This window comes from Babesia bigemina, assembly GCF_000981445.1.
Source record: "Babesia bigemina genome assembly Bbig001, chromosome : III".
Taxonomy (NCBI): Eukaryota; Apicomplexa; class Aconoidasida; order Piroplasmida; family Babesiidae; genus Babesia; species Babesia bigemina.
In genome coordinates this window covers 731,687-747,019 of record NC_027218.1, presented here as the reverse complement: position 1 = coordinate 747,019, position 15,333 = coordinate 731,687, and the positions used below count along the sequence as shown (strand labels likewise).

The following is a 15,333-nucleotide window of genomic DNA, read 5'->3' as shown; positions in this document are numbered from 1 at the left end:
ACCGATGTCACATTTTCATCGATCACGCATCGAGGGTTCCGTTCCCTGTAAGGGATGCGGAGGGGTGAAACGCCATTGCCCTTTTTGCTTCACGATGACAGCATGCTCATATTCGTGTAATTTCCGCCCAGTTGCTTGAGTCACATTTAGGAATGCCGCATTAGTATTAAGTTAAAACCGTGCAGTGGCAGTGGGGCAATCCATGAACTTTCCTGGAACGGGATATAATTTGATACGAAAATTAGAACGTAGCTTGCTTCAACGCTAGTTATTTCATAAGTAAGTTGAACATTGCACGGCAGTTGGGAGGTCTGACGTAACCTCCGAAGCGGATTAGAATTTCGAGCTGTCTGGGCACTGGCGATTGGATTAGGTGAGCGAGGCGGATGCTAGTTTTGTCGTGAATATCTAATACTGACTCAATCGGGTAGATGTTTAAGTAACGTAGTTTGGAGCACTGAGAGAACAGTTTGCTAGCCGCCCAGTGCGTATCGCATTTTCGCAGTGCAGCGAGGGTCTGCGACCTCAAATAGTTGGTGGGCACATTGAAGTTGTGTATACGGTTGTCCCTTGAGATTTAAGGATGGCACCGCAATTCAAGAGGCTTACGGACTGTCCTGAAAATTTAAGGGAGGCCATCGATTGGCTGATTCAGGTGAGGCATGGTGGCGATGGTAAGGGTCTTGATGAGTTGGCCAAAGCTATGAAAAAATTGATTGAAGGGGCTATTGTAAAGTCTTTCAGCAGCTTTTGTGATCATCTCTGCACTAGTCTTGATTCAGCTGGGAAACGGTACGAATGTTGTAGGATAAAAATTGAGGGCATCAAAGCGCTGAAGTCAGAGACTAATAAGGCCGGAAATGTGGAGGATAATAAATTACAAAGACTTTTGAATGAGGTTAAAGCATTAAAGAATGGCTGTGAAACAAATCATCGTGTTGATTCATCCACAAATAAGGCTTTAAACGATGTTCAGTCCAGAATTGAATATCTTGAAGGGCTTAGCAAAAATCTCAGTGAATTTACAAGAGACCCCAATCCTATTTTAAAACAGTTGTGCTGTGGCTTAGAAACCTTCCTAGGCTTCGATCCAAAAACCAAAGGCTACGATGGGACTGGAATTGTCTATTCTGACCTTGATAGGCTGTGTGATGCGGTGATGGCGTTTTTGCACAGGGTGTTGGAGAGTGTTAAAGAGGATGAGAGTGTTAAAACGTACTGGAGTTGTGTAAATGAAGATGTTGATACCATGAAAAGCCAATTGCAAACAGGCCAAAAGGGTCTTGGAGGGTTTTTGTCAGCGGTTGAGAGCGGAGTTATTAATTGGGAACGTGTTTGTCATGAGAAGGTTGGGAAAGTCACAGATGAATTAAAGAAGTTGAAGTCAAATTTATCAAAAGACCTTAAATTTATAAAGAAAGAAAATGTCGAATTAACATCCGTTGAGGGACATGTGAATCGGTGCATCCAGAAGGCTAAGGCTTCGATTACCGCACTTGTGGATACTCCCGATTCCGGTATTCGAGCGTTAGACCCTTCACTTCAAAATAACCTGAAAGAGCCTTCAAGGCATATAAGGCGTGAAATTTGGAGGTTTGGCAGTTCTGCAGTCAGAAATGCTATGCATCTGCAGGAGTTGTCGGATAAAGTACAGAATGAGTTGGAAACTCTTGAACATAATGTTAAATATGAAATAAAAGAACGTGTTGACGAATATAAATCGACTTTGACAAGTGTCTTTAGTATTATCAATAAAGATATTGATAGAATACGGGATAAGCTGAAAGAGCATGTCCAGGCCTTGACGACATGGATTCAGGCCGCTGAGCTATTGGTGACTCAGGCTATTCCACAGATTGACGCTATATTAAACGCAATTCTAGATAGGGACAACAAAACGCACCCGCAGAATATAAGAACAAGTGCGGAGACGTTACAAAGAAAAGCCGACGCCCTCCGGCAGGCCGTCGAGAACGCCAAAGCAGTTCTGGAGCCGTTGGTAGGGAGTATTTCATCGGCAGTTAAGGAATTGGAAGATGTATATAAGCAAACTTTAAAAGCGTTGCAGAGCACTCTGAAGCATCAGATTACTGAGGCGCAGGGAAAACTCAATCAGTTGGATGGCAAGGTACGTGATGATTTGGGGGGGCAGGTTAAAGAGCATATAATGGCTGAGATTACGAAGGTTATCACTCAGTTTAAGGAAGGAATTATGACGGCTGCGCAGGATGAAGGTACGAGTACTGCCTTGTTTATCCAAGAATTCAGGAATGGCTTGAATCACCGCGGTGATGCTAAAGCTTTGTGGCAGTGGGCCGATGCGTGGGGAAAAAGTAGAGGCGTCGGTCATCCCCTAGAAAAATTGCAAAGAGTAGACACCAATTTTAAAGAATTAAAGGAAGTGTTGAAGGATCTCGAAAATTATAAGTTCAACACCAAAAATTTCTTCGGTGTCATCATCGACGATCTCGAATCGAAGCTGATGGAGGCAATTAACACGATAAAACGCAACTTACTGCGGAGTATGCCAAATTATCATGGACATGCGAATAACAATAACGGTACGATTCATATGGCTATTAAAGGTGTACAAACGAACATTGATGAGTATTTTCAGGGGGATGAGTCAGGTGAATTAACTGAAGAGAAACTTGAACAGCATGGTTATAAGGGCGGCGAGAAAAATAAGAGAGAATTGCTGACCGATGAAATCCAGAAGATAGAATCTCAGGGGTTAGCTAAGTTCGAACCCTTTGAGAACGGGCGTCGTGATGCCATTGAAGAAAATACATTCTCCACTTTATACGGCAATATAACCTCCAACCTTACACAACTCATCTCTGCCATCAAGGAAAACGGTGACAATGATCAACACGGTAAAGAAGGTATCAAACAAAAGTTGGAAACACTAAGAGATACGTTTTTTAATAAAAAGGCGATGGAAAGTAACGATAGTATCTACAAAATCTCTAAAGATCTTGACGAATTGCAATCTCGCATCCTTGGCGAATTGATCAAAAAAGCCGCCGATTTCCTTAGCAATACGATTCCGAACAAGGCAGAGAAGTGCGTGAATGATATACATAAGCATTTGTCCCAAGCGTCCGAGAATGCAAGGTATCGTATTATCCATGAGGCTGAGAAGCAGTATAAGGCTGCGAGAATATTCGAGTTAGAAGTATTAGAAAAATCTGTCGAAAAACAGTTTGATGAGATTACAAGAAGACTTGCTGCAGATACAACTTCTGGAATCAAGGGCTTTTTAAAAATGATTAAAGGTGAAAAATCAGGTAATAAATTCGAGGCGCTAAAAAATTCGTCGACGTTAGATGTGCTATACATCAAAATAAGGGATTATTTGAAGTCAATAAATAATTATGTCGCTAGTGAATTCGACAATCCGCCTTATCTCAGGTATATTGTTTCCCAGCTACCCCTCTACCTTGAGAATCTCCTTGATGGTCTTGCCAGGCACGATTACGATCATACCGTTTCCACGAATCTAGCCGAGTTGAATAAATGGGTTGCACATATACATCCTAAGTCGCTTGTAGAGCCGTCCAATCTGCCGGCAGAGGCGCTCAAGAACGGCTTGCAAGCATTTGGCACCGAACTTGGTAAGGCGTACTTCAACAAATATTCCGGGGACACTTGGGACTTGAGGTGTTGGTATAATTTCGGCAAAATAGGTTTGACTATCTTACATACTTTACACCGTGACCTTAGCGGGTTGCTTGACCGTTGTGACAATGAGTGGCGAGATATGAACATTGATTTACGGGACAATAGTGCACTTGGAAATTCGCTTGATAACTGCGGATTCAAAGTTTCGGATGCCATCGAGAAACAAAATGGCGAGTTGAACAAAGATAAGAAGGGCGAAAATATATTGACGCTTCTTATACAAAACGACAGACTCTTCGAAAGAGCAGCGTTGTACAAAGGAGTCGTCATTGATTTATCATATAACCTGAAATTGTACTACAAGGCACACCAATTGCGTATTATTGAGTCATATAAGGCTCCAACTAGCGTGTTTGAAATGTTGTGTTGGTTGTCCGGCCTACGCCACAGTCGCGCATACAGCGGGCTTCGCGATCAGATTAAAAGTCTCTTCTCGAAGCCGCAAAAAGATGAAACTAGAAATATTTCAAAGATGAATCCCTCTGAACTCACCCTCTCTGCCTATCCAGAATCATTCAGTGCAGCCGACATACAAGCCACAATACGCGATGTCTGCCGAAATTCGCACGCCGTCCTCACTTCCATCCTCGGCCATGGTCATGCCAGAGGCATATATGCTTGCGACTTTTCTAACAATGCACTAAATTTACATTATCCCACCGACTTGATCACGTTATTGTGCTTATTCCATGATATTCTCAGGTGTCTCCACCACCAGCTGTATTTCCTTTACAAACAATGTTGGTATGACACCAAAATGAGTGGATGGGCAAACTGCTGGTATGGCAAAGGGGTTTCCGGGTCTCATTGGCAATGTAATGAGCTGCAGTGTGCTGAGTGTGGCAATAATACCAACTGCAGTGAGCATCCCAGATGCGACATCAGATCTCCATTACAATCTTTTCTAGAGGATGGATTACCCGGGTTTCTTCCACATCCGTTGGATGGCAAGTCCGGCAAAATCAAATGTACAGTTTCCAGCCACGTTTCTGCTCCTTGCATAACACCCATGGGATTCTCAGATATAAGTGTTACAGCGTCACACAGAAGTACGGGTGCGCACCTAAAAAGCGTAGTTGGTGATTTCTGTGGCGATTCAACTGCGTGTCTCAGTAAGCTATGCAGCCAACTGAATTGCCTTCTCCCTAGTGCTCCAAAAACACTAGGTGAAATGTTTGCATTTTATTATAATTTTTTCTATGATTGGGATGCCAGTGGTGAGCATAGAAAGGATGCTCTCGGAGAAGCCGTCAAAGACGCATATTTTGGGAGTGATTATGACCTGAACTCTGTGTCTAATCTGGTAAACTCCACGGACCATGCAACTATTAAGTCATTCTCAAAACAGGAATTGGGTCATGAAGCCGGAGACCTACACTCTTTAGACAGCTTCGACAAAACATGTTACACCACCGACAAATACTGTGGATCATACATTAACGCATTGACGTCCGATACATGTCGTATTTTCAGCAAATACAATGCGCCTCATTACCTGTCGTGGGTTATCTATCTCACCGAGTCATTCTATAATTTAATATGCGAACTGTATAAACAGTGTCATGCGAATTGTGGAACCGAATATAAAAAATGCCTTGTCACTGGTTGTGTTGATATTTGTGGCGTCAATGAATCTAATAATCATAAAGCGACGAAGCACGGCAGCCGATGCAATTCCATCCTCAATTGTCGCTATACCATGCAGACATTGTATAACTGTGGACTCACATTCGGTAATCGGCAACACTTGAAAGGACGGTACGGCAAATTTTCCACTCCTAAGAAGACATGTAGAACATTCATTGCACAACTGGAGGTTGTTTGCTCAGACAGCTCAATACTTTCCAAGCTTATTCACAGAACAATCCCTGAATTCCTTTGGAAGATTAGGGAACCTTTCTCCTACCTCGTCCTCGCCCTCTGGCTCCTCTCCTTCCTGTACCTGCTCCACATCATGGTCATCCGCCTAGACCTGCTCCACATCAAATCGCATTTGCATAGTCCCTCATCACATCGCATCGCCGCGCAGTCACTACTCGCCGCAGCACGTGTCGGCAAACTTGCCAAGCTCACCTACCTTCAACCTTGATGCATCACCTCACCACCGCTTACCTAACCCACTACCTAGCAACCCACCGACTAACCTAACACTCACCAAAATATATCACCTAATATCCACTCAGCAATTTGGCAGCTAATTTAGTTCATGCATTAATGGGTTCGTGTTTTGAGACGTAGAGTTGTGAGTCACCTGTGAAACGTGCCCACGCCCTCTCATGGTTATAGTGGGCAGTGAGGCTAGGTAATCGGCCACTAACGTAGGCTGCTGAAGCGTGTTGTGATAAGTGAAAGCGAGTCGTATGCCACGTGGCTGTTTGACATGGTAGCTATCATGTGCGTTGTTAGGCAATAAACGTCGCCGGGGCAGTGACCTGATGGCCAGTGGGCGGCATCGTTATGTGGCATTAATATGAACAGCGTAAATGATAAGTATATCAAATGCGCATTTCATCTCACATAGGAAGTCGTTAGCGCAACAATGTGGTGGCGCATAAAGGTATCTACAAGTTGGAGTGACCAGATATAGGGAGTTGCCATCTCAACTAGTACCGGTTGACCTGCATGCCATGGCCAGGATACCGTTCACATGCCTTGACTGGGCACTACTTCAGTTGTGATAGCAGCATAGTCGTGATGTGACTGACCCTGTTTAGACGGAGGTCACCTTGCTGCTAACGTAGCGCCGGTGAGAGACCATCAGTGTCCTTAGCTGAGGTGCGTGTTCATGAGTGGTTGGCGAGTGCGTTGCTTAAGTGATTGATATGCTTGCAGGTTGAGAGGACTGGGAGCGGCAGTGGCACGTGTTGCAGTTGGTGAGTGCGTTGCTTGAGTGATTGATATGTTTGCAGGTTGAGGGGAGTGGGAGGGGAGCGGGAATATGAGTGGCAAGTGTGAGTGTGATACGTATTGTAACTTCGCTACTTGTATCTGCTGCCCGTGGTGTTGTAAAAAGTGTAGTAGTAGTGGTAGGTGCAGTACATGTTTGCAGCACTACCAAGTGCGCTTGGATAGCAAGTCGTGCAGCCCATCGGGATGTAATATACGCATAAATAAGTGCACTAGCGACACATGTCAATGTAACTGTTGTCTACAACAACGCCGTGCTTCCTCTCGCCCCGATGCTTTGCAACAAATCGCCACTCAACAGCCTACCACAGCTTCCTCCAACCCCGCCCCTTACATCATCGTCCCCGTCGTCCTCATCATCGTCATCTGCGTCATGAGCTACTTCCGCATCCGGCCGTTCCACAGGGTCCGCAATTGCTTCGCTCGCAGATGAACGTTTTGTATCGCATTTTATAATTAGGTCCAACACTTGGTATTATCGCACTAAGCTAATAGTTTCGGACATGTGCGGCACAATGTTTATTTAATGTCGTGTTTTTAAATGATTCGTGATTGCGCTTCGGCGAGTGCCCAGCCAGACGTTCACGAATTATGTCTAGACGGCATCATATGCGCATTGTCACATTGAGCAAGATTAACAATTGCAACCATTTGTGAATCTTCCTCGGACACTTCTACACGTTCTACATCCACTTTTAGTTCGCAACTTTGGGGGTGTTCCATCCCATCAATGTCAAAACTTGGCTCATTAAAATCAGGCATCTACCTCCACTATACTCCTTTTTTTGTTGGCAGCGTGACATTCATGAGTAATTGTAACATACAGCAGTTAATGTCTTGTTATGTGATAGGCTGTGATGTAAGAGTACTTTGTTGTGTGGAAGAACGTAACGTCCTGTGATCTGCCTATCGACGAAACTTAGATACCAGCCGCCGATTGTATTGACTGGGCATCTTCCAATAAGTAAAAATACATACAAATGCTAGTGTTCGTTTTAGATAACATAAATACATTGACATCGGATGTGACATGGCTAGACTAAGGCTATGTGGACTGGGTGATACTATGAGGTTATTGGAGTTTAGGCTTGGAATCACGGAATCCATCACGTATTTGGCCGAATATCTCTCCGAGGCTTATGTTGTATATTTTACCCATGATGTAAAGGACCAAGACAAGGAGGGCCGAGAAACCAATAATACCGCCAACAGCGGCGCCTATACCGGCCTTCCAGTCATCTTCATCAGACATCTTCAACGAAATCTCAATTTCTAAACACCGCTACAATTCAATGAACAACGCACCTCAAGCACTTAGAACTCCTAATGCAGTGCAACATACACTATACAGATCCAGACGTCAAGCATGCTGCTCACCTTGTTCTGGGGCAACCGAACTCCAAAGTACAGCGATTCTGCAATACGGGTATGATACACAGCCATCGCGCGCACTCATAAGGTGTTTTCAGCATGATGGTATTAGCACAACTAATATAAGATCCACGACCTGTCTACTCCAACATTACACAGAACAATGTCAAGCTAATGACTTTTTAATGACCGTGTATCCGTTATTACCTGCTAGTTCAAAACCCCGATGGTTATTACAAGGTTGCGAATAAATCACCGTTACCGCGTTTTCCAGTACCCATCACATCGGTTAACTTCACTGTCATGCCTCCACATATCTCCTTGTCATCTATCCAATAAACAGCACATCATTCATCTACATGACATGATTATAATCACTATAATATCCATGACAGCACTCTTCAGTTGCTGAGATGTATGGCCAAACGCTCATCCAAACGATGCACCGCATTGCTACCGTCAGATAACGCAATAGTAATCGTCAGGAATTTACCACAGAACTAGCCTATGACGTCTACTACATTATGTGTTGAGTTGATGATTGGTGGGCTGGGTGAGCTAGCAGTGGAGTGAAGGTGGTGAGTATTTTAACGGTCATCAGTAATTGCATCACGTCCGCAGGTAAGCGAGCTTGGCAAGGTCGTTGAGACGTGCAGTAGCTAGGAGAGATTGCGCGGATATCTTGTGCGATGATGGCAGTCTCAGGTGTGAGCGGATGTGGAAAGTGTCGAGGCGGCCGATGATGACATACAAGAGGTAAAGGAGGGAGTAGGCCCAGAGAGCCACGAGGGTGTAGAAGAATTTATATCTTATCTCCCACAGGAATGCCGGAATTTTCTCGTGAACAAGCATGTAGAGAACGTTGTTTTCTCGTACAACCATTCCCAACGCGGTACAAAAATCTTTACATGACCGTTTCTTTTCGACGCCGTTATCGCCACTTAGGTTCCACGGGCTACCAAAAGTGAAACCTGCCGCAAATATTGTGGGATGGATACCGGCGCATTGGAGTATGGAGTTGCACAATTCTCCATGCGTTTTATGTGTGAGCTTTTTACTTTCAGCTGGTTCAGCTGTTGAGTCCACTGTACAACCCTTGGCACATATTCTGCCACAGCAGTCTGCTTGTTGCTGGATACAACATTTAGTGCATTTGTTATACAGGTCATTGAGCAGATTGTAAAACGTTTCAGTTATGTAGACAATCCAAGAAAGGTAATCGGCAGCGAGTTTCTCGGTGAATACGCAACGCACCTCGTATGATAGTGGCTGCAAGTATGACCCGCAGGGGTGGACTGGGTTCTCATTTGGTTTGCAGTTAACAATAGCAAACAGGTCGCCTTCGAGGTGAGTGGTAGCAGCGCTAGAATGACTGCTGCTGCCAAACATAGTGGTAGGGTCCAACCCGTCGTATTCAACTCCGAAATTAGCACTCGCAACGGCAGCATAAAATGCATCGTGCTTATGCTTCTTGACATGCCCCTTGTGCACACTATCATAATGGCCTTTCCAGTGTTCAAAAAAGTTCTCATAAAACGCGAACATGTCGCACAGGGTCTGAGGCGGTCGGCGCAGCAGGCATAGGAAGTAGGCACAAAGCAGGCTCAGTGAATCCGGTAGTGTGCCGCAGAACGGGTCAAGCACCTTCTTAATATCGCGTCCAGTCTTGGTCCACGAGGCCGTTATACTTATGTCAGCAAAGCCCATCGGCGTCTTACACGGGATGCCGTTGTGGTTCTTTACCGAACAATCTAGCTTGCAACTGGGTGAGTTGAACTGATGCGGCAGAAATCCTTTCAGACCATCTTCTAGGAACGATTGCAACGGTGACTTGACGCCGCAGTCATTATGCCATTTGCAGTTTTGGTTGCAGCCATTCTCTACGCATTGCAGCCTGTTGCAGTTCCACGCCGACCCTGCTATGTTCTTACCATATCGGCAATCGGCCCAACCGCTGCTACGTGGGCCGTTGTGACACTGCATATACAGGAAACGCAATTGGTGGTTTAGTCTCAAGCAAATGTCGACCAGCATATCAAAGCATTTGCTTTTGTCAGTAGGGTAATATAGATTGTATGGGTTGGTGTAGAACTCACAGGCGTACCGCCCGTCTGCGTCTCCGTATCCAAGGATGGTAAGCAATACCTCAGATGCACGTATGGTGACATTTTGGTAAGACCCAAGTAGATTACCGAGATTGAAGTCTGTGAAGACCTCGTGACCTGTTCTTTTTGGCATGGTGGCCGGTAATGCTTTCTCGATCTCATGCTCTTTTTTGAAATCATTAAACCACTCCTGAAGGTAACTTTTCACGTTTTCGTACATAGGAGTATACTCCAGGCCACAGAACCAGTGCAGCATCTGACAGATTGTGGTCGGAGGCTTGGCTTGGTCACTGAATTTCGACTGACAGACACGGTAGTACTGATAAAGGTTGTACAGAAGGTTGCCAAAGTTGACTTTAGGGATGAGTGTGGCCATACACGTATTGATGTTTGTACCTTGGCAGCCAGCATTATTTCTTAACTCACCATCCTGGGTTTCATCGGAAGTAGAGACACGGTAACCACGACGCTCGAACCATAAGCCGAGCTTATTACCTTTTTGAGTATTGATTTGTGTTTTATTCCAACCGCGAATACATTCCCGCTTCAGATAAGGTAAATGTTTGTCCCATTCCGGTATGAGTGTTAGGAAAATCTTAGCGCATCGCGTGGCATCTTGGCTTGGTTTCTGCTTTTGGCCATCAACGTACCACTCAATGGCTTTGGACCCCTCATATTTGTTAATATACGCATAGTTAAGTTGCTCGGTGAAGCCAGCCATTCCTTTTCTAAGAGCGTCCAAGACCGGATATGCCATGGCACCAAATTCCTGAGGAGACAAATCATCCAGAACGTTATTAAGTTTTTCAAGCAAATTAACGAAAACATAATCGTAGTTATATATTTTGTCTTTCGTATCAATGAGGTGGTTAAACACCTCGTTTAGCGCGGTTTTGATTTCCTCAATTTTAGATTTGTAGAAATGTCCATCGGAAAAGTGGGAATCGGTTGAGGTTTCGATATCATTCCAAATGTAGATTAGAATAGAATCCAAATATGACATAATTAAAGGAGCTAACAATTTCACAGATGTTTTATCTTCAACGTTTTGAAGCCTATTACGAGGGTCCAGAGAATTAGGGTTGTCACCGCTCAGTGTTTTTAAAAGGCCCTTCACCCCCATCCTTCTATCCTCCTCTAAAATCTTACTTATAGTTCGCAACTGCTCCGTGATACACGTCTTCAAAGCCTCTAATTGCGCCCTCTTCTCCGCAGCATACATCTCATACACCTCAGAAATAATTTGGTCGAACGCTTTCTTAACTCGCATTTTAATTATAGACCCTAGTGCTTTGATTCTAGTGTCAGCATCATTAAAAGACTTGTTAAGATATTCTGTTGCCATAGTGGCACATGCGTCAAACGTATTCGCAGCTTTAACGAGGGTTTCGATAGTTCTATTCATGAGAGATTTGAGGTTTTCAAAACATTCAGTCCGAGAATTAAAATCTTGTTTGAACGCAGATTTGCTCTCTACGGCTTTTTGCAAATTTTTGAAATGTTCGGTGAATATATCTGTTAATCTCTCCCTCTGCTCATTAACTTTAAAGTTCTCAACACCAAGCCCATTTATCGCACTTGTAATCGCCTGAACTGCAATTGCCGACGCATCGGTATACTTCTTCTCCGCATCTGAAACCTTCGATTCGATCTCAATAATAGCTTTAGTAAGATATGTTTTGGCCGAGCTTTTGTAAGCCTCCTTGTAGGCGGTGGACAACGATTTTACAGTGTTGGTTATTATTTCTTTCACTTTAATAAAACAATCTCTACGTTTGCTGAAATCATCCGTGAAAGCGGAATTTTTGTTAACCTCTAATTCCAACGCTACGAAGTCTTCATTGAATGCAGTTTCCAGTTTTCCTCTTTTTTCAGCACTCTTGAATGCCCCTTCTCGTACACCATTCAGTTTTGATTGAATTTGAAGAATACGTGTCTCTACGGCCCTCACATATTTTTCTTCTGCTTCATCCACGGCCGTTTTAATCATACCAATCGCTCCGCTGAGGTAGGACTTTGCCGCACTCTGATATGCCTTCTGGTAAGTCGCTTCGAGAGTTGTCACTGTATGATCGATTAACGCTTTGAGTGCAGCAAAGTATTTTTTGCGTTCTCCCATGTCTTCTAAGTAGATTGATTTACTGGTTACGGTTTCGGCGATTTCTTCGAATAATGGAGAAATGCCAGAGGTGACTTGCCTAAATTGATCCTGTGCTGCTTGTTCTTGCAGCCGTTCAACCGCTGTTTCTATACGCGCACGTATCTTACCCACGGCTATCTGATACTCATCCTCAGCTGCTTTAATATCCTTCTTAGCCTTCTCAACCGCAGCGCTAACCGCAGCCCTGGCTATGTTGATTGCCGTTTGGAAAACTGTGCTTTCGATTTGGATGATCGCTTTCCACGCAGGCTTCTCAATCTCTAGAATTACATGGAACAGACTTTTAAATGTGGAATTGGAAGGTGAACTATGCTGAGTTCTGAGCTTTTGAAATTGGGTTCCAACTTTTTTAACCAACGAGGAAAACTCATTTATATCTGTGATCTTATCAGGATCGTCCATACTTCCCTTCAGCTCCCCCAGTGTACGCTTGAGTCCTGTCGTATCATGGTCATCAAGTTGCCCCGTTAGATTCGTGGCAGTAGTAAAATAGTGGTCGATCCTGGGCTTCGCCGACCCAACCAAGGAACGGATCAGGCTTTTTTCAGCCTCCCTAATTTTCGTTGTGAGATCGTCTATTTCGAAGCTTGCAAAAGGTTTGCTGCCTTTGTAAGAGCCATTAGTCTTATTAAGTTTGCTAAGGTGGCCATTAATTCTAGTGTGCAACCCGGTGATGCTTTTGTTTGAAAAGGCATCATCAAGCAGCTCTAAATTTTTGTGTCGAATGGTGCTAGCTACGCCACTGATGTCGGTATTTGGACTCCCACTGGCATCCACCGAATACGTCTCAGCCAGGTGAAGAGCCTCAACAGCGTACGTCCTCGTCGCCGTAATTAGAAAAATCAGTTCAGCGTTAGTTGTAGGCCGACGTTGTTTTACCAAGTTTTTTACAGTCATAAAATCATCATTCAATTTCTGAATAGCCGGTTTTACCGTTGCTTGTAAGCTTGAACCAATCTTGCTGTCTAGCTGGTTGAGCTGCTCTTCAACGCCTGTAACTACTTGATACAACTTCTCTATGCCTACAGCTGGCGTTTCAATCTCCTGTAACGTATTTTCGATTTTTTCTAAAGCCTCCTTTATTTTTTGCTTATGCAGCACCCCATGCGTCGTGATGCATTCCGTGGCGTTTTCGACGGTAGCCAACATTTCCTTTTGGGATTGTTTAGCCAGAGGTGCCAAAATGGTTGTATAATTATCGTCGAATAATTTTTGAGGTGCAACAATGTTCTTCTGTAAACTATTAAGTGTGGATGTAACGCCAGCTGCATTTTCATTATTAAGTATTTCTGTTATCTTCTGAATCTCCCCTTTCATGAAATTGCTTTCCAATTCCTGTAGTTCTCTTATCGTTTTAATATTATCCACCTCATTAAACTTCTTTTGAATGTTATCTATCACCCCCGCAACCTTTCCATTCTTTAATCCACCCATATTCTTGGCATTCTCCTGAGCACATTTAAGAGCTTCTTGTAGATTGGTTTGCGCATGCATAACCAACTTTTGCAAACCGATTTGATGCGCCTTATTAAATATCTCATCTGGCTCGCCAATATCTACTTGTACACTTTTTATTTTGCTTGTAACTTCCAGCAAAGCTTTCTCTTCGTTCAGATTTTCTGTAATGTTCTCAATTTGAATAGCAACGGTACCTGTCTTCAATTCTTTTAACGTATCTTCATCGTCCACATCCTCATCAACACTTTTAAAGCGCGTTTCAATCGCCTCTACGACATGTTTAACTACATCATTTCTCAAACCTCCCAAATTCAAAGCATTTAACTGTGCACAATTAATCGAATTGTTCAAATCCGTTATAGCGACCTTTAGACGTTCCGTTAGAAATGTGTCACGAGATTTTTCAATGTCATTTTTTACATGTTGTTTATATCTATTCACGGCATTTTCATGCTCAGATATTGTGCCGTTAACATTCTCCGATATGATGCGCTCAACCTTACTAGGCAAAACGTCAAAGGTTCTTTGAACAACATTAAGTGCTTTTACGAAATCGTCAGTTTGTAGACTATTCTGTAATATGTTAATCCCCTCATTGATTTTTTCAAACGGAGCACTTAATTTGTTTTTTAATGCGCCATCAAGTCCGGCAAACCCTTCAGAATTGTTTCGAATGCTCCTCATAGTCTCCTTGGCATTATTAATATAAAGGTTAAAACGATCAATAATTTGACTTAATCCCTTATGTTGAACAGACCATAAATGGGCATTGCGTGCAGGCATTTGAGATGCATAATTTGATAAGTCACTGATAACCTTCTGACTTCTGCTTGTCAAAACACGCTCATATCCCTGAAGCCCCTCCTTAATCTTCTGGATTGCCTTACCAAGTCCCTTAACACCCAAACCATTACCTATGTTATTTTTTAAAGCTTCAATATTTTCAGTAATGCTAGGGTAATAATGCGTTAACAAATCCTTATTGCACTCAAGGCATTTGAGGATAAAGTACATCACTGCATCACACAGCCTGTCAAGGTCGGAGTAGACAATTCCATTACCATCGTAGCATTTGGAAGTGGAAGAGTAACCTAGAAACTTTTCTAAACCATCAAAAAGGTTATGCAAAATGCTATCACCATCATTTTTCGTAGTTTTGTTAAGTTTGTTAAAAAATGGATTAAGCGTTTTGGAAAGTGCCTGAAGCCCCTTCAGCTGGGCCCTAACGTCTTTCAAGGCCTTGCTATCAGGATATCGTGGGTGAGTATATTCAATACATTTTTGTTTATATCCTGTAAACAGCTTTATTTCATCTTCTAAATGCGTTTTCTTAGATAAACTTTCAGAATCGTTTTTTTCTTTAAGTTCCTCGAGTTTCTTTTCAGCTTCCTTAAGAGACTTTTCATTAATTTGGCAATAAGATAGATTACCCTCGTATATTATAGGGCATTTAAGTTTCTCTTCCTCGGCTTTAAGACTATTTTCAGCATCTTCAATAGCCTTGTTAATCAACTTATCCAAAGCTTTGGCCAAATTCTGAAGACCTGTCTTATCTCCACCATTCCTAATCTGAATCAGCCAATCGATAGATTCCCGGAGGTTTTCCGGGCAGTCAGTGAGCTTCTTGAAATGTGGCGCCATATTTTA

General features: G+C 43.3%; 3 protein-coding genes across 3 annotated transcripts; 1 reads left to right on the top strand and 2 right to left on the bottom strand.

Annotated features, from left to right (window-relative positions):
* Window positions 1–583: 583 nt before the first annotated feature.
* On the top strand, window positions 584–5,773 carry BBBOND_0303060 (hypothetical protein; the record flags this gene model as incomplete). The annotated part of the gene is made up of 1 exon (XM_012913134.1): window positions 584–5,773. One exon carries the CDS (start codon window positions 584–586, stop codon window positions 5,771–5,773), a length of 5,190 nt encoding a protein of 1,729 aa, XP_012768588.1.
* Window positions 5,774–7,663: 1,890 nt separating this feature from the next.
* Window positions 7,664–8,034, bottom strand: BBBOND_0303050 (hypothetical protein; the record flags this gene model as incomplete). Its single annotated transcript, XM_012913133.1, has 2 exons — window positions 7,664–7,873; window positions 7,969–8,034. 2 exons carry the CDS (start codon window positions 8,032–8,034, stop codon window positions 7,664–7,666), a joined length of 276 nt encoding a protein of 91 aa, XP_012768587.1.
* Window positions 8,035–8,571: 537 nt separating this feature from the next.
* Window positions 8,572–15,327, bottom strand: BBBOND_0303040 (hypothetical protein; the record flags this gene model as incomplete). The annotated part of the gene is made up of 1 exon (XM_012913132.1): window positions 8,572–15,327. The coding sequence occupies one exon, from the start codon at window positions 15,325–15,327 to the stop codon at window positions 8,572–8,574; it is 6,756 nt and encodes a 2,251-aa protein (XP_012768586.1).
* Window positions 15,328–15,333: the final 6 nt, after the last annotated feature.